Raw genomic sequence first — 25,316 nt, forward strand, 5'->3', positions numbered from 1 at the left:
ACCTGCCTGCATTGTACAGGCCAGCGTCGAGTGTGGTTGAGTGTTCGTGGCTCAGAGCACGTGAATTCCCAATACTTCCCCTTGGCTGCCCCTTTCTGAACGACAAGTAATTACAGATTTCCCAGCGGAGTAGGTAATTGGTATTGTACCTTAACCTATGAGTGCTGCATCCACAGGATGTCACGAATGGCACACCACCCTGGTAATCCGTACACGGTCCCTCTCCAACAACCGGACCTGCAGATGTGAGAATGGTGCTAACCTACTTTTGGCGCTCATCATCTCATGCACCAGCAGAGCGACATGTTCTTGTAAAGTTGCATGGAAACATTGGCATTGGGGAAGGCAGGCGCCCCTTTCGTCCTCTCGCCCTTTCGATCGCTCTGGCCTGGTCTGGGCCTGACGCTTCATATGTTTGGCGTCGCCACTAGCTCCACCAGCGCTCCACTCCCCCAGGAACCAGAGATGCTAGGATGTGCAATCAACCAATCCAGTCTTGAACACAGGGGACTTCTGAGTGACGGGCCACCGCGGCCCCAGAAACATCCCAGCAGATCACAGGCTGAGCTTCCCCATCGACGGGACTAACCGTGTCAAGTGTCTGTGCCAAACGCCTATTCTAAACTACACTTCATGGAGAAAGACCAAACTCCCGTCACAGTCGATCGAATCTCTACCACCTTTGCGCAGATGCCTACCTACCTCACAGTACTCAGCGCGGCATCGGCTCTGTAGATAAATCGTGAACGACCAAGTGACCGCCGACGTCCCCTCTCTGGATCCTTCAGCATCATCATGGTCTACTGTGGAAAGCCCTCGAGGGGCTGCCAAATGTGCAGGACTCGGCGAATAAAGGCGGGTAGCCCCCATTCCTCTTGCTGCTGGCAGGAGCAACGTTGCTGATGTCGGTGTCATTGCAGTGCGACGAAACGAAGCCTACATGCAACCAATGTGCCAAGTCACGACGCCAGTGTCCTGGTTATAAGGACGAGTTCGACCTGCTGCTACGCAACGAAACCAAGGCTACAGAGCGGAGAGCAAAAAAGGCAGGGAAGAAGATCGCCACCGAAAAAGGGGTCGGGCTGGACCAGATGTCCGCCCCGTCTGGATCGCCCACAAGCAGTCGTCTTTCACCAACATTCCAAGGCGCTGTCAAGTCCCCATTGGACCTGTCTATCATCCCGGCCCTCGAGATCCCTGCCGAGACACACGCCTCGTGTCACTTCGTGTCGAACTTCGTCCTCGTTCCCCGCCAAGGCAGTACTCGGGGATTTTTGGACTACCTTGTCCCGCTCCTGAAGACTGAGCGGGCCGACAGTCAAATTCAACACGCCTTCAATGCCTGCGCCCTGGCGTCGTTAGGAAATCGAGTCAGCTCGCCCAGGATCGACTTCTCGGGGCGGGCACATGACGAATATATTAAGGCGATAAGCGCAACGAACATCGCTCTTAGAGACCCAGAGGCTTCCAAGTCCGACGCGACTCTAGCGGCCGTCCTTTTGATGGGAATGTTCGAGGTTAGTCAACCCCCCCTGGTCGGCGCCAACTCATCTGGGTGGTAGGAAGGAGAGCTAATCTCTCGAGAAGAACATTACGGCTAGCCGGCCTGCCGACTTCGCATGGGGCTCACATATCGAAGGTGCCATCCTGATAACCAAGGCCCGGGGCCGAAAACAGCTGCGGACCAAGACTGGCTTGCTCTTGTTTGTTGCCGTCCGCACCCAACTGGTATGCTCCTTGAACTCTTTGCCCCGTAGCGCCGCCCTTTCTGTCGCTAACTCTGTTCTAGACCGTCCTCGCGCTCAGCGCTGCCAAGGCTCCCAGTATGGGAGCTGACTGGTGGCTCAACGATGCCGTCAAGGACGAATCGGCCACCGCTTGCCAGCGCATCAACCTCAAGACGGGCGAATTGCGTGCCGAGGTTACTCGGATTATGACGACCCTGGCGCGGACACCAGAGAACACGGATCTAGTGCTAGCCATGATCCGCCGGGCACAGTTGCTCGATCAAGAAGCGGTCGGTTGGATGAGGTCCGTGCCGGAGCCGTGGCATTACAAGACGCTCTGCTGGGAGGATCACGTCCCCAACGGGGACTATAGCAAGGCCGAGGTTTTCCCCGGCCGCGTCGACGTCTACAATGACTTCTGGATCGCCTCTGTCTGGAACCTGACCCGCGCAACGAGGCTCGTCCTTGCATCCCTCACGGTCCGCTGTGCGGCGTGGGTCTGCTCGCCCGTCGACTACCGGACGACGCCCGAGTATGCGACGGCCTCGCAGACCTGTGTGGATATGATCACCGACATCATCGCCTCCGTGCCATACCATCTAGGCTGGCACACCAAGAGGAAGCATCTTTTCAGGAGCATGGAGCTCTCAGGATTTGCGTGCGGCGAGGAGGACTCAACCAAGGCCCTTCCCGGTTACTTCTTGTCGTGGCCACTCGCGTGCGTCGTGAGCCAAGACTATATCACAGATGCCCAGCGCCAGTGGGTGGCCGGCAGGCTCCGATATATCGGAGACGAGCTCGGTCTCAGATACGCCCACATCCTCACAAAGGTGCGTTCTGCAACCCCTATTGCCAGTTCCCAATCGTGGGGCACCCACACCCCGAATTAACCCGTATTGACAAAATCACCCGCCCCCCAGCTCGAACTCCGAATCCCCTCAATGCTGATCCGCCTCGACGCGTTCGCGGCACAACAGCAGCAACAACAGAAGCAACAACAACAGCAACACCAACAACAACAACCCTATCTCAAGCTAGGCGGCGACGACGCGGAAAAGCCGTCATCATCATCGCCATCATCGCCATCATTGCCATCATCCTTGAAGCTCAACCTACCGATCGGCATGTACGAGATGGCGCAACGATGGCAGCAGCAGGCGCAGCGGATGAAGGAAGAGCATCCCGGGCAAGAATGAGCGCGGACCGCAGTGGATTTTGTGTGAAAGTCGCTGAACGGTCTCTCCGAGTTAGGCCGCTACGGGGGTCAAGACGGGGGAGGGCCGGCCGTCGCATGTCGACGGGAAATAGCTCGTCGCTATGGTGGTTCCTATTTCCCCCTCGAACTACCCCGAGGGGATGAATCCCCCGCCGGAATGTCCGCCATCCATATACGATAGTGTCATGCGACGTTGTTGTTTTGGGTGGGTTTGTGAATTCTATACCGGGTTTCGTGCCGGGGCTTCGGGACTATCTCATTTCTACGCTGGGCCGTCTCATTTATCGCGGAAGCTGGTAGGCGTCATGGAGTTACTGGAAGAGGAAGGGCAATCGGCCTGTGTTCTGACCGCCTTGCTCTGCACGATACGCTTTCGAATCGTGACTGATAATTCTCGTCAGTCGGTGCGGCTCAACACCCCATATAAATGGATCACAACGGGGAGCTTGGTTTTGGCTATGGCCGCTCCAACTTGTATGTCCGAAGAACTTGAAGATGGGCCTACCAAGTGGCAGGGGAAGGGGATAGTAGCTACAAGGACAACCAGAGACTTGTCCGGCCTATTTATAGCATATATCAACAATCGAAAGCTACTCTTTTGGACGTCAAAACAATTTGCACGTAGCTATGATACACCGGGACGGCAATAACTGCGCCGTCTCTATTCCCTCACCATCTCATATCAGCGTCACCTCGGGATGATGTCACGGCTGAGATGCGTGCATAACAGGGACAAAAGATAAGTCATGAACTCCATGGAGCCTTGGGCCCGATCCTGCCTCTGCGAGGAAGGCTTCATCCAGCCAGGGTATATTGAAATTACATCATTATTCCACGTCGCAAACCGTTTTCGTTAAGCCCGGCGTACAGGGGCCAGCGCAGGTTTCAGTTCTTATTGTCTGTTCCAATCCAGCCTGCGTTAGCAAAACCCACGCGCCATCGGCGCTGCTGCTGTGTCATGGGGGTGTGCATACTTCTTGTTGGGCGCCTTCTCGCTGCCCAGGTTCCAGGCCTTGACCACCCAGCTCTGGGTCGCGTCGACGTAGCTCTCGTTCTTGATCTGCTTGACCTTCACGCGCATGCCGTCCTTCGTGAAGACGACGTTATTGTTGCTCATCCGCTCGCTGGCCTTCGCTCGGATCTTGTTTACGGAAACGTAGATCTGGTACCCGATCCACGCTGCGATGCCGACGAAGATCAGGGTGATGATCAGCGGCAGGAGCTGTCTGGCAGCGAGGGGATTGCGGGATTAGCCGCATGTTTGGAGGGATAGGGGCATCGGGATAGTATCTCCTCACCTCAATGTGGACGGTGGCTGTTCCGGCTTCGATCTGCCCCAGGCCATTCTTGCTGTACAAGCAGGTTGGTCTGCTACGCCCCAATAGGTATGGTGGTATTGAATAGATGGCCTGTCTTGGCAACGATCCGGTAGATATGGAAGACGGTAAAGTAGTCGTCCAGCTGTGCAAAGCGCATCCAGGCAAGGCGTAGCGGACGATAATGCCAGAGAAACGAGGGACGAAAAGAATGGAGGTGAAAATGGACAATGCAAATTGGCGAGTCGCGATCACAAAGAAGGCGGCGACAGGCTGCGAAAAATAGGAGGTTACAGGGCGCAGCAGTGGGACTCTCTGGAGGGGTCCTCAACTCTGTACCGGTTACGTAATTACACCGCTCTATGAACCAGAGGCACGTGCAAGGTCATGAGGGGGAACTGCTTGGTGGCCTTTTCGGACAACTTCGGATTGTGGGATTGTGGACAGCTCTCTGGACCACATTGCTGAATTCCCCCCCCCGGTTCCAGCCTCGCGACATGGCGCCTCACCCATTCTGAAAGTGTTATCACCTCGATCCCAATTCTTTAAAAATCGTTGAGGCCAGCCTGTCTCGTTCTCCACCAACCCTCTTCCATCGTTCTTCCCTTGTGTCCAGAGGCGGAAACGGTCAGAGCTACCGACCTCCATCCAACCACTCGTCAAGCTCGGCAGCTCCATCCAAACCCCAAGCTTTCAGCTCGAAGCTCTCCGTCCTCGCCAGCCGGCCTACATAGTTTACCTCCGACACTTATCCCATCTCCGCATCGTGTAGGCAGCGTGGTGCTTGTTTGGAGCTCGATTCGAATCCTGGCGTCATAGATCAGCAAGGATACGCCAAGTCAAACCACGCAGGACCAACGAGCCCATTATGTCGGCTCCTCCACCCGAAGGCTACGGCCAATATCCCGCGCCGGCACAGCAATACGGCCAGCCATCTCCGTATCCAGACCAACCCCAAGGTTACGAGGATAGCCAGCCATCGCCTCCGCCACAGGCGACCTCCCAACATGCTGCAGACGCTGGGCGCAAGAAGAAGAGGGCTTATGCCGCCGGAGCGTTCGACGTGGGCGCCGGGGGAAACGCCGCGGCCGGGGGACAGTTGCAGGGCGCTGGGCAGTTCGGGGCTCCTCAGCCTGTAGCTCCAGGCTACGCAGGCTACCCGCAGCAGGACCCCCAGGCGGCCGCATACGGCGCTCCATCTCCAGGCTACGGGATGCAACAGCCAGGTGCCCCCGTCGGCGGTCCCGTAGGATACCAGGCCCCGGAGCCGTACTACCCATCTGCCGGTGCCCCTCCGGTTGTTGCTCCCGGGCCCGGCGCCGTTGCCGGTCTGACTTCTGGCCTCTCGGCTATGCAATTGGGCGCAGGGGCGCAGGGTGTTCAGCCAGCTCCTGTTGCGGCCCGGCCGGTTGCTCTAAACCAGCTCTACCCGACAGATCTTATCAATCAGCCATTCAATGTCTCGGAGCTGGATCTTCCACCTCCGCCAATCATTCTACCACCTAATGTGAGTCTGCTTCGCCCGTCCTCTCCCCGACTCACTGTGCAGCATCTGCTAAACCTGCCGTACAGTCGAGTGTCACGCCCTCTCCAGATGCGAACTGCCCGCCCAAATACGTTCGCTCCACCATCAATGCTGTTCCTACCACACACTCCCTGCTCAAGAAGTCCAAACTACCTTTTGCCCTGGTCATCCAGCCATATGGCGCTCTTCACGATTTGGACGATCCAGTGCCCGTTGTCCAGGATCAAGTCATCTCTAGGTGCAGGAGATGTCGGTCTTATATCAACCCTTACGTCACCTTCATGGATCAAGGACACCGGTGGCGTTGTAACATGTGCAATCTCACCAATGACGTCCCCCAAGCTTTCGACTGGGATGCCGCAGCTCAGAAGAGCGTGGACAGGTGGCAGCGTCACGAGTTGAATAACTCGGTGGTCGAGTTCGTCGCTCCCCAGGAATACATGGTCCGCCCTCCTCAACCTCTCGTGTACCTCTTCCTCTTCGACGTCAGTTACGCCTCCGTCTCCACAGGCTTGTTGGCGACGAGTGCCCGGACTATTCTCGACAGTCTCAACAGGATACCAAACGCTGATCGGCGCACTCGCCTGGGATTTATCGCGGTTGATTCTAGCTTGCACTACTTCTCAGTGCCCAAGGACAGTGATGAGAACGGCGAGACCAGCATGCTGGTTGTGAGCGATTTGGACGAGCCTTTCCTTCCCGTTCCCCACGAGCTTCTGGTGCCCCTCACCGAGTGTCGACAAAGCATCGAGAGTTTCCTCACTAAGCTCCCTGACATGTTTATCAACAGCCAGAGCAACGGCTCGTGCATGGGCTCGGCGCTGAGAGCAGGCCATAAACTCATATCACCGTTGGGAGGCAAGATCGTCGTCCTGAGCGCGTCGCTACCAAATGTCGGGTATGGCAAGCTGGATATGAGAGAGGACAAGAAACTTCTGGGAACCTCCAAGGAGAGTGGTCTCTTACAGACCGCCAACAGCTTCTACAAAAGCTTTGCCGTGGAATGCTCCAAGAACCAAGTCTCCATCGACATGTTCCTCTTCTCGTCGCAATACCAGGATGTTGCTTCTCTCAGCAACCTTCCCAGATATACCGGCGGCCAGACCTGGTTCTATCCGGGCTGGAATGCGGGCCGGCCTGAAGACGCCATCAAGTTTGCCTCGGAATTCAGCGACTACTTGTCGTCCGAGATCGGTCTCGAGGCTGTCCTTCGTGTGCGCGCAACAACTGGTCTTCGCATGAGCACATTCTACGGCAACTTCTTCAACCGGAGTTCGGACTTGTGTGCCTTCCCGGCCTTCCCCCGAGACCAATGTTATGTTGTAGAGGTCGCAATCGACGAGAACCTGACCAAGAACGTTGTGTGCCTGCAGACGGCCGTGTTGCACACGACATGCAACGGAGAACGCCGAATCCGAGTCATGACGCTAGCACTCCCGACCACGACGAATCTGGCTGACGTGTATGCCTCAGCCGACCAATGTGCCATCACGACCTACTTCAGCCACAAGTCTGTCGAGCGGGCATTAAGTGGCGGCTTGGACGCGGCGAGGGATTTGCTTCAAAACAAGGTCACAGAGCTGCTGCAGACTTTCCGAAAGGAACTTGCTGGCGGAAGCATGGGTGGAGGGCTTCAATTCCCGTCCAATCTCCGTGGCCTGCCAGTCCTCTTTCTCGGTCTGATCAAGAACGTGGGGCTGAGGAAGTCTGCCCAGATTCCTTCGGACCTCAGGTCGGCCGCTCTGTGCCAGTTGTCTACGCTTCCTCTGCCGTTACTCATGCAGTACATCTACCCACATCTATACTCACTTCACGATATGCCGGACAACGCAGGCGTCCCTGACCCGCAGACTGGCCACATCACCCTTCCTCCCCCGCTCAACCTCTCTTCCGAAAGGTTTGTTCCCTACGGTCTCTACCTCATCGACGACGGGCAGACCCAGTTCCTGTGGATCGGGCGTGACGCCGTGCCACAGCTGTTGGTCGACGTGTTCGGCGTGGGAGATCGGACACAACTGCACGTTGGCAAGGCAACTCTGCCAGAGCTCGAGAACGACTTCAACGAGCGCGTTCGGGCGGTGGTGCAGAAGAGCAGGGACTACAAGTCTCGGGGGGTGGGCAGCATTATCCTACCCCACCTCTACATTGTGCGCGAAGATGGCGAGCCCAGCCTCAAGCTATGGGCCCAGACGTTGCTGGTGGAGGACCGGGTAGACCAAGGCATGAGCTTCCAGCAGTGGATGGGCTCGTTGAGAGAAAAGGTGAGTTTGTGAATGCATGTATCGATAACGAACGGACATGAAGCTGATACCCAGTGACTAGGTTGTTCAGTAAAGTCGGACTTGGGTGGCATGGCGACTGTGATAAAAGGGGGCGGGTAGATGGAAGGCACAGACGATTGTATAGAGTCCGATAGTGTGACTCAGATTGGAAGCGTTAATGAAGTGATGTGAAAGGAGAGTGCCAGGCATTTTGACACGTTTTGGCCTGCCGTGAGTCCGGAGAGTTACCAAGCTAGCTCCATCTCACGAGCCGTATCGCGACATCGGAAGTCCTTCTCTAGCTGCCATCCGGCGGATCAGGACACAGTGAACAAGGACCGTCTATGCGTACGAAGTGGCCTGCCTAGTCGGCCCCCCCCCCCCCCGAAGCAGATCCCGTTGAGCCAGAGCCACACGGAGTGCTCCCGATTTAGCGCCTTATTAAACCGGGATCTCGGATCTCCGATCATTGCACATCGACCGTCAGGCCGAACGGAACAGAGGTTAGGGCCATTTGTTAGGCCCAACGGTGGTGAGAAGGACAGAAAGGGGAAAGAAAATCAGACTAAGAAACAAAATAGTACCAAATGGGACGTCTCATCTATAATTTTCCCCTACTGTTTTGTGACATGATTGGAGACCAGGTAGCTCTATTTTTAGCTATTTATCTCGAATATATATAGACACTAGGAATAGAATGAGAAGGCCAATACCTGACGAAAAAGTGTGAGAGTGAAGATGGTTGATGAACTCGAAACACGCGCCCCTTTTCTGGCTGGCGCTTATGGTTGGACAGTGTGCTGTGGTTTGCTGGAAAGGGTTGGGTGGATGGACCGTGGTCGTTGAAACCATGGTGCCGACAAGCTTGAGTGCCCGTGCAGGGATTCGTTAGTTGGCTGTGACAGCTGCCCCAGAGCAATTTTATTGGCCAGGGCAGGAATCAACTGTAGCACATGTACCCCTCCATCTATACAGTCGACACGGATATGTTGAGATAGGTAACTCCTCGACAGTTGAGTCTTATGGAAGGTCCCGATGTTGTGATCTTCAACTCATGTTCTTCTCTCCACGGATAATTCTTAGTAGATACTTGACACCAAGGTGCCTGAGCTTATCGTTCAGTATTACATACCACAAATTAGCACTTCCCCTTTCTCTCACCAAGATGCCCAATCTTAAGCTTAAAGACGGGTAGCCCCGCTGCTTGCCGCCCTGACAAGGCCCAGCCTTTTTTGTACGACCCCTTGTAGCTTGCCTGACATTCCCGGAAGACCCCTCTTCCACTCGTCGATCCCCTCCAATGTATCACCTGTTCCCCCTCACTTCACTCACACGTCGGCTCTCTCTCACACACACATTTTCTCTCTCTCTCTCTCACCACATTATATTGCCCCGCTGGTCCTCATATTTCACTTTTGCGCCAGTTTGTCAATATTTCAAGTTGAAGATTGCGACTATTCCTGATTTGTTTGTCCTAAGCAAGGCCAGCTCCAGTTTTGCGGAACAGGTCCCGTTCCAAACTGGAAAGCGGGGCAAATCGGTCACGTCTCGTCGCAAGCACTCCCCAGAGCCCAGACCAACAATTCCCTCCCCCTCCCTCTCGGCCCCTCCTGGCCCCTCCTGAGGACAGCTTCCCACAGCTTCAACCCCAGCTCACTGTCCAGGTTGGTCGTATTTCTCCTTCTCTTCCCTCCTGCCATTACCCCGGCCCCATAGTAGGTAGATCATACAGCCACCCGATCCAGCCGGCTTTCATCTTCGATAGCCATACTGTGCTTCCCCCGTACTTCTTCCGTGCTTCTTCCCTTCCCGTCCGGGCGGTGGGCAAAGACCAGACGAAGTGTCTGATCGCCCTGTGCTCATCCCCCTACTTCACCCCTTATCCTGGGCTTGAACACCTTCTGGAAGCTCTGCTTCGCGACTTTAGGCGGCCATCAACTGTTCTCGAACAATTCGACTTCTGTTGTTTGTATGTGTGGCATGCCAAGAGTGCCTCCAAACGACTGCTGAGCTTTGCCGCCCAAGCACCGCCCCAGCGAGCCTAATCACCTACCTTGCTTCGTTTGTCCCCCAACACGTTGGTTCTTTGTGTGAAGCACTGTGTAGCTAACACGATTCCGTCTTCGTACCAGGTGAATCCCCCCCTCCCTGACTGGGCGCCAAACCCCGTTACCAAACGACAAAGAAGATAGTTGCCAACCAAGCGCCTAGCTCAATCCACTTCGCCCTCCTGGTTTGAGCCGCGACGTTACCCCGATAGAGATTATTCAAGTAGGAGATCGCCATTGCACCTTTCCGCCCTCAGGTTCTAACAGCTTGTTCAGATTTAGGCCCGAGCGGGACTCAGACAACCCTCACTCCTGACGACAGTTACCAGCCTTGCAGCCTACATCGCCACGACCTTAGCATTCGTAACAAATCCACCTCACCCTCCATATATCTACCCTGAGGAGCTCGCTCATTCCTACCCGCGGTCGCTCTTCCTTCTTCAGATACCCGACCACCGCGGAACCACCCTACTACGTTGCAAGTAGGAACGTGCCATAGTGCTCTTCTCCCGGCCATATCTCAACACTGCCTGTGAACCCCTTTGGTGGTTTGTCCGTGTTGGGTTTTAATCCACTGGTTGCGACAATCATCAATACCGAATCATTCCCTTTTCCTGCCCGTGCCCACCATCTATCTATCTAAACCCCAGTTTGCCCAACCAGCCATGTCGCGGACCAACCCGCCGAACCCACAGGGTTCGAGGAAGATATCGTTCAACGTCAGTGAGCAGTATGATATCCAGGATGTAGTTGGGGAGGGTGCTTATGGTGTTGTATGGTAAGTCAAACCTGCTGGTGGACGCTCCTGTAGGATCCTAATCGATGTGTTTCAGCTCGGCCATTCATAAGCCGTCCGGACAGAAGGTCGCCATCAAGAAGATCACTCCTTTCGACCACTCCATGTTCTGCCTAAGAACCCTCCGAGAGATGAAGCTTCTGCGGTATTTCAACCATGAGAACATCATCTCCATTCTTGATATACAGAAACCTCGGAGCTACGAGAGCTTTAACGAGGTCTATCTAATTCAGGTATGGAAATGACAGCCTTGTTGCTGGCAAGCGAGTTTCGACGGCTAATGAATGCCCTGGGTCTCTTAGGAACTCATGGAGACGGATATGCACCGCGTTATCCGGACCCAGGACCTCTCTGACGACCACTGCCAGTACTTCATCTACCAGACTCTCCGTGCCCTGAAGGCCATGCACTCCGCCAACGTCCTGCACCGAGATCTGAAGCCTTCCAACCTACTCCTGAATGCTAATTGCGACCTGAAAGTATGCGACTTTGGCCTTGCCCGTTCTGCAGCCTCTCAGGAGGACAACTCGGGATTCATGACCGAATATGTCGCGACTCGGTGGTACCGGGCGCCCGAGATCATGTTGACCTTCAAGGAGTACACCAAGGCCATCGATGTGTGGTCGGTTGGCTGCATTCTCGCAGAGATGCTTAGCGGAAAGCCCCTGTTCCCTGGCAAGGATTGTACGTGTGCCTTCTCGGGTCAACCCGTGCATGTGCCAAGCTAACATGCCCTGCAGATCACCACCAGCTTACCCTGATCTTGGATGTCCTCGGAACCCCAACCATGGAGGACTACTATGGGATCAAGTCACGGCGAGCTCGGGAGTACATCCGATCACTACCCTTCAAGAAGAAGGTGCCTTTCCGGACCCTGTTCCCCAAGACCTCGGACCTCGCCCTCGACTTGCTCGAGAAGCTCCTTGCCTTTAACCCAGTCAAGCGCATCACAGTCGAAGAGGCCCTAAAGCATCCCTACCTCGAGCCATACCACGACCCCGATGATGAGCCGACAGCCCCGCCCATTCCCGAGGAGTTCTTCGACTTTGACAAGCACAAGGACAACCTCAGCAAAGATCAGCTGAAGCAGCTGATTTACCAGGAGATCATGCGGTGATCTGGCTCGTGGGATTCTCCGCATGCTGCTCTCCCTGTGGCTTTTTTTGGGGGCGTTCGTGTATATTGCGCGGAGTTGCATAAGAAGACACCAGGCAACCTGGAAAGGATGGAAACTGGTTTCCATATCATCTCTCTTCACGAGTTATTTTTACCCTACTTCTTACTGGTTGTGGTTCGAGTGAGACCCTTGTGAAGGTTCTCGAGCCGACGGCCAGGACATGAGAAGAGCTTGTGTGGTGTAGGGAGAGGATGCTGTGCGGACCGGCGCACAGGATCGAATAGGGGCGGACGACAGCAAAAATAGGGGTTGGCGAAGCGAAGGTGGCAACGGACTCCGCCCCGATATGATAAATAGTGTTGTTAAGGAGCTTGAGCAAGAGTCACTCACGTAGATAGATACCTAGGTAGCCGGGCAGCAATCTCATATTGTCAAGGTTTCTTCAAAACATGAAGTGTTGTGAACGCCCGCCGAGGCGCATGCGAAACCTACTGGCAAATATACCCAATTTAGAGACCTGCCTTCCGTCCCGCCCCGTCACTTGTTGAGATGAGAGTTGGATTGTATCACATTTATAAATAATTATGGGTATCCAAAGCAGCAATTCCTTATGCTGCTTGCCACTGGAGTGGTCTACCAAGACTGCCTGCCTATCCCATTGATACGCCTCGATACTCAAAACAGATTCCTCCTATTGCCCCGTCTTCGCAAAGACAAAACGAAAAGCATGGACACGTGTAGGCGCATTCCCTGCCAAAATAACAACGCCGCCGGTGTCTTCCAAGGCCTCCCTCTGGTTTTCCGGCTTGTGCGGTTGTCTAAACCGCACTGCGATCGCCTCCCCCTTTTCCCTGTTGAGATTTTCCCCGGCTTTAAGTATGACCTCTTCCATAAGCCTCCCTACCAGCGATCCAAAAAAAAAAAAAAGAAAAAAGGGGGCCCCCAAGGACAGAACTGTACACCTGTACACCGCTATTACAAGGCTAATACAGCGGCGGCAAAAACGGGCGGCTTCCGCTCATGCTCAGCCAGCTTCCTGTAGCAACCCCTTTTTTTTTCTTCAGTTTTCCCATTTGTCCCCCCATCCCTCCTGCCCCGGCACTCATTAACAGGTCTCCCCCCCTCCCCAAAAAGAAAGAGAGAAAAAAGAAAAAAAGAGAACCCCTTAGGTCAGGGCGGCCCGGCGCCCAGGACCCAGACCTCGACGCCGAGGAGGCCGAACTTGTCGCCCTCGTCGCTCAGTGGCTCGTTGCCAAAGGTCAGGCTCGTGGAGCTGAGGCCCTTCTCGAGGGAGCCGTCCAGCCAGAGGCCGTAGCGGCCGTCGCCGCCGCCGACGCTGAGGAAGTGCGCCTCGCAGAACATGTAGTAGTCGTTGACGCCGCTGTAGGGGAAGGCCTTGAAGCGGATGGAGGGGGACGGTGGCGGGTGCGGGTGCGGCGGGTCAAGGAGTTGTAGGTGGCCGTTGGAGGTGGGCGGCTTAGAGAGGTGTTGTGAGGAGGAGGAGGAGGAGGATGAAGACGGTGCTATTGATGACGGTTGGTTGTGCGTTTGGGCGGTGGGGGACGCTATCGTGGTTGTGCGCGTGAGGTTGGTTGTGTCTGCTGATGGGGGCGGAGGGAGAGAGGTGGCGATGGAGGCCCGCCAGAGGAAGCATTCGCCTGTGCCGAAATAACTGGGCGCCGGGTGTGGGAAGTCGGAGAGGTAGGCGCCGAAGATCTAAGTCAAGAGGAGGAAAGTCCCGTGTTAGCTTGATCCGTACACTGATATGAGGTTTCCGTTGTTGTGCGCGGGAAGATCGCTTACCCCTCCTTCACAGTCCTTCGCAACTAATACGAAGCCTACTCTCTTTCCTTCGTACTTCCTACACTTCTCGTACAGGGTTGATAGGCTGGCGCCGTCTTGATCAAGGCTATACACCAGGTTCCACTCGTCGACGATGGTCAGCCTGGCGGGCACCATGATTCTGATCTCCTCTGCGATGGCCGTGGTGAGCAACCTCGCACCGGGAGGCGTGTCGTCCCTGAAGCCGTGCAGCGAGAGCGGCTCGAGGGGAGGCAGGCGCATCGGGGAGGCGGTCCGGTGAGACTGGGGCGGGGTGTAAACCCCGTCAATGCCGTCATTCGCGCCCATGGGGTATGTGTGGGAATGGTGGAAGGAGGATTCGAGGTGAGGCGAGGTGGGTTCTGGTGACGAGCCCGTTGCCATCTCGGACGAGAAGCGTCGAACCAATCCTCCCCAGAGGTTGGAGACCGAGGAGGAGAGAAAGGCCGACGAGCTCGCGGAGGTGCCAGTGGGGGTTACGACACCGGAAGAAAGGGCGGGAGAGGCGGACCCGGTGCTACGAGAAGATTGAGATGGTTGTGAATTGTAGCAGCTCATCTTAGACGGCAGGATGTGGTGTTGATGTTGGCTGAGCTAAGGAAAAGTAGTGTTGAATTTTGATGGACGAGGAATGACGACAGTGTGGGCTACAACTTGCAGCTTTATGCCCTTAGGTTGTAGGGGTAATTATAAAACCTCGCTAACTTGGTTCTAAAGACATGTGTGTGATCCGACGAGGGCGGAAAAGACAGGAAAGAGGCAACAGGTGCCGTGGAGGAATCAACAAAACGTACGGCCCAGGCAAAGCAACAAGCCCTGATGGCGACGTGATGTCTATTGGGCTCGGCGAAGCTTGGCGCTTTGGTGTTCGCTAGCATCCCAAAATGCAGTGCATGGCCCCTCCGTGGCGTGCGTCCGGTTAGGCATGGACGTCATGCGGTGGTCCGTGTGTGGCTTAGTACCCTTGTATCGCCGCCAATAGCCATTCCAGCGTCGTTGCCAGCCTGACAGGCGCCTTCCTTGGTGCCTTCCAAGCGTCGCAAACGGGGCAAATAGTGACCAAAAATTAACAAGTCAACGCCTAAGATACTCGGCGATGCCGTTCCAGACTCCCTCCGGGCTTGGCTTGCTCGCGCAGACGTCAGGCTCGAACCGGAATGTGCTCTTCAAGTATTTACTTGTCGTCGGTCCAATGGTTGCGATGAAGGTCCTTCGAGGCGAGGTCTTGGCCTTCGCCATGCCGGTTCCCTCGTCCAGCAAACCCAGTGCTGCCATCATGGCCGCGCAGCCAGTGGGCGAGAAGACCACCACCCACCTCGCATCGCGGTCCTCGGTCGCATCGAGAACAGCGGCGAAGTCGTCCATGAACGACTCCATCACCCCTGTTTTGTAGACTACGAGCTCGTCCACCTGGATCCTCAGGTTCTGCGGCAGCCTATCGTCCATCAGAATCCTCGGGATGCTGTTGCTCCTTTGCTCCCCGACTAGGAACAACAAGGACGGCTTTTCTGGCCGGTCCCGGTACCATTCACTGTAATGTTCCAGTATGTATTGGCCCAATTCCTCACCGGTTCCTGTGTGCCCACCGAAGGTTTGCAGCGGATGGTCCTGAGAGATGGCCCCGAGTGCTCTGGAGGTCGCAGGACCGACGCTGTAGACCGGGACATCTTGCAGGTGTGGCCAGCCTTGATCGTCTGGTTATCTCGAGGGGCAAATTAGCAAATTGAGTATTAACCTAGGGGGGGCGTTCCACTGAGAGGGGGCGGACCTCTGCCGTCCTCGACGAGCTTGGCAAATGCCTCGACAGCTCGCTGAGACGTGAATATGAGGCCGCCGTAGGAGCTTCCGATGCCCGTCCCTATCCTTCTGTCTCGTAGCAGGCTTCTAACACGGGCAATGGCTTCTGATTCAAAATGGTGCTTAAGAACAGGCACAAACCTAGGCTCAAAGGTGAGCCCATCTTGTGGCGTCGAAAAGAGCTGCTCGTAGGCGTCGGTAGGTGTCGATCTTGTTTTCAGGAGGAATATGGGAGTCCCCCCTGAGGGGGGTTGAGCCTCGGAAGAAGACATGGATCGCGATGTTGACGAGACTAGATGTCACAGCCTGCTTGGATTGAGAATATGCTATACGAAGTATGGACTCTCTAAACACTTCCCTACAAGTAGTGGAAGACTAGACCCAAGAATCGCGGGTTGCTTGGCGGCCCCGCCATGCCACTCGCGCTCAATCTTTATCGATAAGACACTGCGGCCGAGGTCGCCGAGTGCTTTTAAAGCAGCCCATTGAGTCCTCACACCATTCTCGTCTGTCGGGCCTCGCATCGCCCAGGCAAATTCCAGATCAAGAAAATCTGTTTCTTAGAGAGAAGGCTAAAATCCGGCCCGAGAAACGGTCATGGCCGAAGACACGAGGGAATCCAAGCCGAACGACCCTGTTCCTGCGGATTCTGCGGCCGGCAACGCGGGTGCGACGGAGCCTCCGAAGAAGCTCCCCAAAGGCATGGTTCTAGGGAAAGATGGGAAGCCGTAAGTATAGCTACACCCCTGCTGGAACCCTCTCTGCGCGTGCGCCCTGTTCCCGACTATTGTCCTAATCATCACGAGACCCGCAGCTGCCGCTCCTGCTCGTCGATCGATGCATTCACTTCCCAGATGAAATCGCCCCGCATGGCGCGGAAGCCGGCACCTCTGAACGACTGCCCTGCCGACGTCGAGACCCTCGGGCGAAGCACCTGGACCCTCCTCCACACTATCGCTGCCACCTATCCCACGACTCCGACTGTGTCAGAGCAGTCGGACCTGACGAACTTCATGAAGCTCTTCTCGAAGCTGTACCCTTGCTGGGTGTGCGCCGAGGACTTCCAGCAGTACATCAAGAAGGACGAGATTCGCGCGGCCAGCAGGCAAGACTTTGGCCTCTGGCTTTGCGGGGCGCACAACGAGGTCAACAAGAAGCTCGGGAAGCCCATCTTCGATTGTGCCAAATGGGAGGAGCGGTGGAGGACGGGTTGGAAGGACGGCCGTTGCGACTAATGCACGCCGTGTCCGAGCCGGAAACTTTTTACTCTCCGCTCCTATATCGCCTTGACCTTTTTGACTGTATAATACGGTTTATGTACTGTACAGTACAGCCTGGTAGGACATTCGAGTGCGGGCGCACTGCTGCCGCTGCTGCCAGAGCGAAAAGCATTGGTCCAGCGTTTTCCCTTTTCTTTTGTCGAGCACGTTTAGACATGGTTGGGCGCAGCGATCCAGCGGCATCTCTACTCTTGTATTCTTGGTTAGGTACTCCGTGTCGCTTGTACGATCTCGTGTTCAAATAGAGAGATTTGGGAGCCAACTTCTCGGAGTTGGCTCGGAAATCTGCACCAGTCCGGGGGGGTTGAGAGCTGAGTAAGAGCGTGATACCATCATCATGGATCATACCACCCGCGCATACCTACCTACACTACTACATAGTATGATCATGATAAAATGTGGGGCACTCCGTCCACATCAGGTAACTATGCGTATCAGTCCATATGAGGGACTTGAAAGTAAAAAAGGCTGGACCGTCCGGTCGTATTGTAGACTGGGCTATTCATGACATCACAGCTCGTAATAGTGGAAGCTCTCTAGCTCTCTGTTATATATATTTACGTCGTGTCTGTTGGGATCCTGCCACCCGACTGTTCCACAGAGCTCTCGTTACCTTTCTTATACCCCTCTATAGCTATTACAAGTGTTACCATATCGCATTATGGCTTCAGATATCCGAACGGAGAGGCTCAAGCAACCGGTGGATGTGGCCGAGTACCTCTTCACCAGGCTGCATCAGGTCGGTGTTCGATCGGTCCACGGTGTTCCGGGGGACTACAACTTGGTTGCTCTCGATTATCTCCCTAAAGCCAACCTCAAGTGGGTTGGCAGTGTCAATGAGCTCAATTCTGGCAAGTCTGCCCTAACCCCATAATGATTGAATCTCTCTTGCTCTCTCTAACGGGGACCACGCAGCGTACGCGGCTGATGGATATGCCCGAGTCAAGGGGATCTCGGCTCTGATCACCACATTCGGCGTTGGGGAACTGTCTGCCATCAATGGCATTGCGGGTGCTTTTTCGGAGCACATCCCCGTCGTCAATATCGTCGGCTGCCCATCAACCATCTCACAGCGTGACGGTATGCTGTTGCACCATACACTGGGCAACGGGGATTTCAAGGTGTTCGCCAACATGCACGCCGAGATTTCGTGCGAGATGGCGAAACTCAACAACCCCAGCGAGATCGCCGACCAGATCGACCACACCCTACGTCAGTGCTATATCCGAAGCAGGCCGGTCTATATCTTGCTCCCAACGGACATGGTCCAGAAGAAGATCGAGGGCGAGCGGCTCAAGAAACCGATTGATCTCTCGGAGCCGAAGAACGAAGAAGATCGGGAAAACTACGTTGTCGACGTGGTCCTCAAGTATTTGCACGCCGCCAAGAAGCCCATCATCCTCGTCGATGGCTGTGCCATCCGCCACAGGGTACTCGACGAGGTTCATGACCTCATAGAGAAGACAAAACTGCCAGTATTTGTCGCGCCCATGGGCAAGGGGGCCGTCAACGAGCACCACCCAAGCTACGGCGGCGTGTATGCCGGGACTGCCTCCCTCCCCGAGGTGACGGAGGCAGTCGAGTCGGCCGACCTTATCCTGTCCATCGGCGCGCTGAAGAGCGACTTCAATACGGCCGGCTTCTCATACCGGACACGGCAGTTGAACACCATCGACTTCCACAGCACGCACTGCGTCGCTCGGTACTCCGAGTATCCCGGTGTAACCATGAAAGGAGTACTCCGTAAAGTTGTTGACCGTGTCGACGTGAAGAAGCTCTCAGCCAAACCCGGGCCGGTGGTCGCCAACGACGTTGCAAGCAACAAAGATGCCTCTCCAACCATTACCCAGGCTTGGTTCTGGCCACGTATAGGGGAGTATCTCCGCGAGAACGACATCGTCGTGACCGAAACAGGGACATCCAACTTTGGCATATGGGGCACGAAATTCCCGCCAGGAACAACGGCCCTGAGCCAGGTCCTCTGGGGAAGCATTGGCTGGTCCGTGGGAGCCTGTCAAGGGGCAGCACTTGGGGCAAGAGACGCAGGTGGTGACCGGCGGACGATCCTCTTCGTCGGCGACGGATCCTTCCAATTGACCGTCCAAGAGGTCAGCACCATGATAAGGCATGGCCTGAAAATTACCATGTAAGGCAGCCCGACCCAGCCCAGTCCCTACCCTTTTTTGCCGGCCGCGATTGCCCTTTGGATCAGCTAACTCACACCCGTCACAGCTTCTTGATCTGCAATGAAGGCTTTACCATCGAGCGCTGTATCCACGGCGAGAATGCCGCATATAACGACATCGTGGAATGGAAATGGACGGAGATCCCGACCGTCTTTGGGGCGAGTGACAAGCAGGCTAAGAGATACAAGGTCAACACGAAAGACGAGCTGGAGAAGCTGCTCACGGATAAGGAGTTCAATGCCGCGAACCAGTTGCAGTTCGTTGAGCTGCACATGCGCAAGCATGACGCGCCTAGAGCACTGGTACTGACGGCAGGGGCCAGCGCAAAGGCTAATGCGAAGGAGTAAGAGGAAGGGCTGGCATGCTGGTGGCGGATAGGAATAACTTTAATGGCGTGCAGTTGTTATTTTCCGGCTATTGGTAGAGATATAGGAAAAGAGTCCGCTTAGACTGATGATCACCTGGTATTTAATCGACTTCCCATGTTGTCTCTGGGTAAACTTTGAAGGTGCCGCCTATGATTCGGAACCTCGGCCAATGGCGAATAACACGTGACCTGGCACTGGCTTGCAAAGCTCGGGGCAGATTGAGGTTGTGGTCAACTTGCGTAGTAAACGAAGGGGGAAAGGGACACCAGCCTCGAGTCAAACATTTGTTGGCGACTTCCGACCCAACAGCTCACTTCTTTTCCTGGCGAAAATACAGGAGTGTAAACATAATGGGTGGGCAAAACAAGAGAAAGGATGCACCTACGGGGGGCACTGACCGCCAAGGCAAAAAGAAAAAGGTATGAGGACCCTCGTGGATAACTCTCATATGATCGAGGTTGTCTCGGCATGAGGAACCCCCTGTTTTCCGCTGCCAGTCTGCTGGCAAAACCAAAACAAATCATGAGTGAGCAAGTCGCCACCATATTGATCCCAAAAGGGAGCGAAGGGGGTCACCAGTTGTACGAGTTCGCTAACACGTTACCGAAGCATGGGAATGAGGGCAAGTGGAAGACTCCACACCAACAGACCAAGGGCTCCACGCCCCAAAGCAACGGCGTCGTCGCACCAGGAGACGTCGGGGTCTGGGTGACCTGCGCCAGGAATCAGGAATGGAAGGCTGCCCGAGAAGTGACAGATCTGTTCGGAGAGGTAATCAGGCAGCCCCCCTGTGGACGCCAATCCGGTGGGATACGATCGTGATAGGTTCGCTGACAGGAAGAGGACAGTATGCCGAGATAATGTATGGCGTGAAGCAAGACGCGGACGAGGTGGAGCAGAGCGGAGAGGAGGACATCGAGGCCGCGGTGCAGAGAGAGCTCGATTCAATCAAGGCTGAACGCGGAGACAGCGCCACTCGCTTGTTTACGCCAGTCAAGTTGAACGTCGACTGCCTGCTGTTCATCAAGACAAAGCCACCCGTTGAGCCGGTGGCCTTCGTCAAGCGAATATGCGAGGATGCAAGTGGCTCAAAAAATATGAAGAGTCGCTACGTCAATAGATTGACGCCCGTGGCCGAGTCCGGAAAGGCGACCGAGCAGGGGCTGCTGGGTGTTGCCCGCAAGGTGCTATCCCCGTGGTTCGATTTGAGCGGGAAGAAGGCAGGATCGGAGCCAACAACCGCTGAGCCCCATAAGTCGGATGAGGAAAGCAAATCAGCTGCGGAGCAGCCGGCAGAAGGGTCTGACGAGGCGTCGAAAGATGGCGAAGGCCCAGGGGACAAGTCCGCCGGAGACCCAGTCCAAGACGTTGGTGGTGTCGAAGTGGCCCAGTCATACTCGGTAAGGGCCCTGAAGCTTCGGGTCCCGTTTAGTTGCTCACTACAGAAACAGTTTGCCATCCGCCCAAGCGTCCGAAGCAACAGCGCGCTAAAGCGGGATATTGTTATTAACCAAATTGCCGCCTTGATAAACAACGAGCGGCACAAGGTAAACTTGAAGGCGCCTGATAAGGTGATACTGGTCGATGTCTATCAGGTAACGTTGCAAAAGCTCGAACCAGGCCCGTATTCGCTCCTGAGAGTTGGATCACTGACAGAGACGCAGAATGTCTGTGGTATGAGTGTTGTCGACGGGGACTGGGAGGATTTGAAAAGGTACAACCTGAGCGAGCTCTACACCCTCGGTAGCAAGTAAGGAAACTCAGAGACCATGTACCCTCGTCGGGCTGATACTCGTGGGCCCATGGACTGATGCACAGAATCCACCATTTCTTCCAGGTGTTGAGCCAGGGAGGTGGAATGTTCTCGCCGAAGGGAGCCAGAGACATGACTACGGTTACAGAGTCGGGTTCTTTGCCATTCCAGATAACGAGAGCCGACGCTTCAGCAGGAGTCAGGCAGCAATCATGTTCAGGGCTAGGTATATATCCGGCCTAGCGATTGGTATTTGGCTATGCGAGAGTCCCTTGCCTGTGATGGTGCTTTTGGAGAGGACTGTCCCTGCAGCATCGCTAGCAGCAGCCGAAGCCCACAAGCGACGCTGCGGACCGAGGGAGGTAGTAGGCTGGGAGGGAGGAACCTATTTTGGAACCAGTCCGTCCTAATAACGCAAACGCGAGGACAAAGGGCTGAAGGCCAGTATGGTTTTGTGCCCATCCACTGCACACACCTACTTACTACATCTACGCCTACCAACACTACCTACGTTGCCCTTACACTTACTTACATACACACGCACGTGTACGAAAGTAGCATATCGAAGCTGATTTTAACTTCTTGTCAAGCATGAAGCGCTAAGCCCTATTGCGACAATTTTGACGAGCCTTTTTCTTCCAAGAGTGGCCCTGGACGAATAATGCGTAAGCCTCTGAAAATGGTAATTTTGCACGGAACGGTCCTCGGGGTTTGAAGCCGAATCCTGCGGGTCATTGTCGACCGACCGGCACAGTTGAATGGGCCTTGGAAGGCGGCAATTAGCAGGGAGTTCACAGAGTCCAACTGGAGATGCAGAAAGTCGATTGTTACCATGGAAAGTCCAAGGCATTATTAGGCTACGGTGGGCACGTATTTATCCCGTCCTGCAATACTGCAATACTATGTACTGCAACGCCATGCGGTCAGCCCCAATCTGCTTTACGTTGTAGGACCTGACCGTGCTCCGACCGAAGCAGTCGTTCTCTCGGTAACGTTCGTTACCTTATGCCCCTCGTCAATTGGTGCGACTGAACTGGGGGAAGCTTGCCCATGATGTCAGTCCCGTTCCGGTGGGTTCTTCGCTAAGGCTGGCCAATCAGCGGGGTTCCACCTCGCTTGCCCTTGCACTCGGATGAACTCCTGCTTTTCTCCCCTTGGCCCAGGTAGGCAGGTGATAAGCAGGAGTCCAGACCCGATATTCCCTTGACCACCCCTACGCACTCCCTTCCGGAACCCTTTTGGCAATGCTCACAGCCTCACACTAGCGTGACCTAAACCTCAAACTTAAGATACCCGGGCCGGCATTTCGTCCACGATGGTACAGTGTAACGGGACAGTATCCGTACTTTGTCTGTTCGTTTGTTAGTGTACGACGTACTCTAGTTCATAAGAGCATGCATGGGTCCCTGTCGAGAGCCGGAGACCGGAACTTTTGAAGAAAGAAACGGCAACGATTGAAACATGCCATGGGACAGTCTCTCTGGGTTGGTCATTCTCTATTTTGAAGTGCTCTTTGCGTTGTGGAGTTGGGCTGCTGAGGAATTAGAAGCTATATCCTGTATTGTGTACCATGGGTGCCTTCTAAACTTTTGAGACTCGCGCACACGCGCCGCCGTGAAAAGAGTCACAAGTTAGGTGGATGAAGCTTCTCTAACGTATATCGTCCATAGCGTGTCGTGTTGCGTAATGAGCGCATGGGTTACCTAAACGCATGTAAGCCTTCCAGTGTAGCATACTACGTACAGCGTACCTAGTTGTGGACCCCGTGGTTCGTCTCTTTATGACTCTTCGCTTATACATATGGAGGTGACCACGCTCATCCTTGCTCCTCGCTTCTTGTCACGCCTCATTCGTCGTCCAAGCCGGGCCCGACCGAATACCATGATTAGCATAGTAGTGTATTCCGTACTGTCTCATCGTATCTGCTACTCTCGGCTAGCTATCCGATGCTGTTCGCTACTTCGTCTGCTGCTTCTTCCTACCTGCATGACGGGCGTCCAATACACTAGTTGGCCCAGCTTACCAGGTCCGCGCCCTAGCCGTTATTACCTCGTTCTCAAGCCTTTCTCGAAGCCACACGGTGCTGCAGATATACAACTAACCCTACCTACGTGACTGGGAAGACCCTCTGCGGCTCATCAGATCCCCCGCCGAGCCACCCGGTCCCCTTGATCTCGCGCGGCCCTTCCCCCGAGTTGATGCAGGCCAAGCCTTTCGTTGGATACACCCTCCTCCCCCGTCCTTCGCGCCACGCCCTGTCCCATATCTTCCACCGGAAATCAAGCTTGCCAATTCGCCGTCTTGTAGGCGAGTGCTGTCCCCCATCAAGAAACTACGACCCAATTATGGCTGGTGCAGTTGGTCGTTCGCTGGCTTGTTTCTTCGCTTTGCCAGACTCAGGCCCTCATCGTCTGCCCCTGGGGCGACCACCTTCTCCCGTATCCAAACACGCCGTTCCTTGGACACCAAGGTCGTGCAAACTTGCCTCGTCCCACCTCGATTAAGCAGGGTGTGTGTTCTTGTACTCAGTGTCTTGTCCAACTCTGGCGTGCCTGCCCGCTTGACGACATCTGCTCCCTCGCCCCATGTGCCAGCCAACCCTCGAGCCGTCTGTTATGGCTATTCTGAAGGCAGCCGAGCTCCATGTTACCACCGACGAGCTCGAACCCGTGCCTTCTCCCCGGCACCAGCGGAGATATCAAGTCAGAGTCCCTGATGGCAGGGCCCTGGAGTTGGTTCTGCCACCCTCCTCCATGGCGAGACTCCTCAGGTCAGAGCAGTCCCTGATCAACTCCGAGGCTGCCGTGGTGCGGTGGATTCGCGAGCTCGTTTCTCACGAGACTTCCCGCGGCCAGAGACCGTCCACGAAGGAGGCGGCCGTCACTTCGCCGAGTAGCGTGATAAGTTACGATGATGCTTCCCCTGTCTCCGAGGAACCCGAGTTGCCCGACCTCCTTCCGAAGCTGGTCCATCATTGTGCGGCTCCCAAGGAGTTCGGCATCCCTTACAGCATCTTCCAACGCAACCGCGGCACCGCCATTTCTGCTCTCCCCGGAGGCCTTACCGAGAAGGAACGCAGCCACGTCGACTTCCAAAGGGGAAGGCTGACCCGTAGGCTCTCAGACATGAGGTCTCCGTCCGGCCGGTTCGGTCTCGCCGCCAGCGTGCTCTCCGAGGGTCCTTCGCCCAGACGGTCTGATGGAAGCCAGAGCCCACCCGGCCCGGGAGGTACTCGAACATGGTCGGCTGCCTTCCACTCCATGCTCGAGGGCATTCTTCGTGACGGAGAGGACATGGCGGTAACGATCTCGTACTCCGCGATTCGAAGGCACTTCAAGCGGCTGCGCTACCTGCTTGACTCGGTTATGGTACCGCGACTGGTTATCATTGACGGAGCAGACCATTCCAACGTGCTGGTCACATGGACGGAGGGGAGGAGCGACGATACCCGAAGCGGGAAACAGCGCCGCAAGACTGAGGACACTAATCCGGAACGAGACTTCACTGGCGGAGGTGGTTCCTCCACCACGCGGAAGCTGAGTGACGAGGACGTCGACGACGGCAAAAGGGGAGATGGGAAAAAGCAGGACGACGGCGATGAAGAGAAGGCAGATGATGAGAAATACGGAGAAGGTGATTATAAAGGCATGGGGACTACTAAGAAACAAACTATCCGGGTTACCGGCCTTCGCGACTGGAGCAACTGTGTTTTCGGAGATCCCCTGTTTGCGACGGCGTTCAGCGATGACCCCTCCGATGCCTTCCTTCGAGGCTTTTACGGCTCGGACCAGCCTGCCGTCGAGTCACCCAACCGGTGCGAGGACGACGACGTTCCTATTGGAGACGAGCCCAATTCCCACATTCGGTTGCTGCTGTACCAGGCGTACCACGCTATTGTGTCCATTGTCAGGGAGTTCTACGGCCAGAGAACCGAGAGGAGCAGGATGGAGCTTGCCGCGAGGAAGAAGTTAACCGAGACCTTGGCCCAGCTAGACGGGGTGGACGACGAACCGAAAAGAAGACACCGACGGCCCAGCGGGGAGATGTCGCCGGCCAAAAAGGTCAGGCAGAGTCCAGATGTTGGCCCTTAGGGGGTGTTGGTTGA

The 25,316-nt window shown here is 55.4% G+C and overlaps 8 protein-coding genes across 8 annotated transcripts; 5 read left to right on the top strand and 3 right to left on the bottom strand.

Moving 5' to 3' along the window:
* Positions 1-795: 795 nt before the first annotated feature.
* On the top strand, positions 796-2,701 carry QBC33DRAFT_432919 (uncharacterized protein; the record flags this gene model as incomplete). Its single annotated transcript, XM_060424161.1, has 5 exons — positions 796-859; positions 892-1,517; positions 1,588-1,728; positions 1,790-2,557; positions 2,648-2,701. Coding segments are annotated over 5 exons (1,653 nt in total), but the record flags the coding sequence as incomplete, so codon positions are not given.
* A 766-nt stretch (positions 2,702-3,467) lies between these two features.
* Positions 3,468-4,537, bottom strand: QBC33DRAFT_540869 (uncharacterized protein). Its single transcript, XM_060428108.1, has 3 exons — positions 4,242-4,537; positions 3,918-4,169; positions 3,468-3,842 (listed from the first exon to the last, which is right to left on the bottom strand). The coding sequence occupies exons 1-3, from the start codon at positions 4,286-4,288 to the stop codon at positions 3,836-3,838; spliced, it is 306 nt and encodes a 101-aa protein (XP_060282605.1). The 5' UTR covers positions 4,289-4,537; the 3' UTR covers positions 3,468-3,835.
* Positions 4,538-5,127: 590 nt separating this feature from the next.
* Positions 5,128-12,006, top strand: QBC33DRAFT_578759 (uncharacterized protein; the record flags this gene model as incomplete). The annotated part of the gene is made up of 11 exons (XM_060431089.1): positions 5,128-5,766; positions 5,832-5,897; positions 5,928-6,090; positions 6,127-8,053; positions 9,317-9,379; positions 9,574-9,760; positions 10,142-10,213; positions 10,744-10,871; positions 10,927-11,122; positions 11,192-11,573; positions 11,630-12,006. 11 exons carry the CDS (start codon positions 5,128-5,130, stop codon positions 12,004-12,006), a joined length of 4,200 nt encoding a protein of 1,399 aa, XP_060282606.1.
* A 1,106-nt stretch (positions 12,007-13,112) lies between these two features.
* On the bottom strand, positions 13,113-14,643 carry QBC33DRAFT_97418 (uncharacterized protein). Its single transcript, XM_060433217.1, has 2 exons — positions 13,810-14,643; positions 13,113-13,722 (listed from the first exon to the last, which is right to left on the bottom strand). The coding sequence occupies exons 1-2, from the start codon at positions 14,383-14,385 to the stop codon at positions 13,177-13,179; spliced, it is 1,122 nt and encodes a 373-aa protein (XP_060282607.1). The 5' UTR covers positions 14,386-14,643; the 3' UTR covers positions 13,113-13,176.
* QBC33DRAFT_97278 (Uroporphyrinogen-III synthase) lies at positions 14,644-16,046 on the bottom strand. Its single transcript, XM_060433216.1, has 2 exons — positions 15,596-16,046; positions 14,644-15,521 (listed from the first exon to the last, which is right to left on the bottom strand). The coding sequence occupies exons 1-2, from the start codon at positions 15,894-15,896 to the stop codon at positions 14,902-14,904; spliced, it is 921 nt and encodes a 306-aa protein (XP_060282608.1). The 5' UTR covers positions 15,897-16,046; the 3' UTR covers positions 14,644-14,901.
* On the top strand, positions 15,960-17,326 carry QBC33DRAFT_540885 (ERV/ALR sulfhydryl oxidase domain-containing protein). Its single transcript, XM_060428109.1, has 2 exons — positions 15,960-16,352; positions 16,439-17,326. The coding sequence occupies exons 1-2, from the start codon at positions 16,222-16,224 to the stop codon at positions 16,857-16,859; spliced, it is 552 nt and encodes a 183-aa protein (XP_060282609.1). The 5' UTR covers positions 15,960-16,221; the 3' UTR covers positions 16,860-17,326.
* A 239-nt stretch (positions 17,327-17,565) lies between these two features.
* Positions 17,566-21,212, top strand: QBC33DRAFT_578763 (pyruvate decarboxylase; the record flags this gene model as incomplete). Its single annotated transcript, XM_060431090.1, has 8 exons — positions 17,566-17,734; positions 17,820-19,050; positions 19,137-19,433; positions 19,796-19,877; positions 20,068-20,229; positions 20,307-20,713; positions 20,891-21,053; positions 21,123-21,212. 8 exons carry the CDS (start codon positions 17,566-17,568, stop codon positions 21,210-21,212), a joined length of 2,601 nt encoding a protein of 866 aa, XP_060282610.1.
* Positions 21,213-23,796: 2,584 nt separating this feature from the next.
* On the top strand, positions 23,797-25,302 carry QBC33DRAFT_453397 (uncharacterized protein; the record flags this gene model as incomplete). The annotated part of the gene is made up of 2 exons (XM_060424682.1): positions 23,797-24,108; positions 24,145-25,302. 2 exons carry the CDS (start codon positions 23,797-23,799, stop codon positions 25,300-25,302), a joined length of 1,470 nt encoding a protein of 489 aa, XP_060282611.1.
* Between the last annotated feature and the right edge of the window lie 14 nt (positions 25,303-25,316).

This window comes from Phialemonium atrogriseum (assembly GCF_030411735.1).
Source record: "Phialemonium atrogriseum strain 8032-3 unplaced genomic scaffold QBC33scaffold_15, whole genome shotgun sequence".
Taxonomy (NCBI): domain Eukaryota; kingdom Fungi; phylum Ascomycota; class Sordariomycetes; order Cephalothecales; family Cephalothecaceae; genus Phialemonium; species Phialemonium atrogriseum.

What these genes read in the sequence shown, in the direction of transcription:
- QBC33DRAFT_97278 (XM_060433216.1), bottom strand. Translation starts at nt 15,896, where the DNA reads ATGTCTTCTTCCGAGGCTCAACCCCCCTCAGGGGGGACTCCCATATTC. An exon ending in GCTCGTCGAGGACGGCAGAG is followed by an intron (nt 15,522 to 15,595) that starts GTCCGCCCCCTC and finishes CGAGATAACCAG; the next exon opens with ACGATCAAGGCTGGCCACAC.
- QBC33DRAFT_97418 (XM_060433217.1), bottom strand. Translation starts at nt 14,385, where the DNA reads ATGAGCTGCTACAATTCACAACCATCTCAATCTTCTCGTAGCACCGGG. An exon ending in CGAAGGACTGTGAAGGAGGG is followed by an intron (nt 13,723 to 13,809) that starts GTAAGCGATCTT and finishes CTCTTGACTTAG; the next exon opens with ATCTTCGGCGCCTACCTCTC.
- QBC33DRAFT_540885 (XM_060428109.1), top strand. Translation starts at nt 16,222, where the DNA reads ATGGCCGAAGACACGAGGGAATCCAAGCCGAACGACCCTGTTCCTGCG. An exon ending in CTAGGGAAAGATGGGAAGCC is followed by an intron (nt 16,353 to 16,438) that starts GTAAGTATAGCT and finishes CGAGACCCGCAG; the next exon opens with CTGCCGCTCCTGCTCGTCGA.
- QBC33DRAFT_540869 (XM_060428108.1), bottom strand. Translation starts at nt 4,288, where the DNA reads ATGGCCTGGGGCAGATCGAAGCCGGAACAGCCACCGTCCACATTGAG. An exon ending in CAGCCACCGTCCACATTGAG is followed by an intron (nt 4,170 to 4,241) that starts GTGAGGAGATAC and finishes CCTCGCTGCCAG; the next exon opens with ACAGCTCCTGCCGCTGATCA.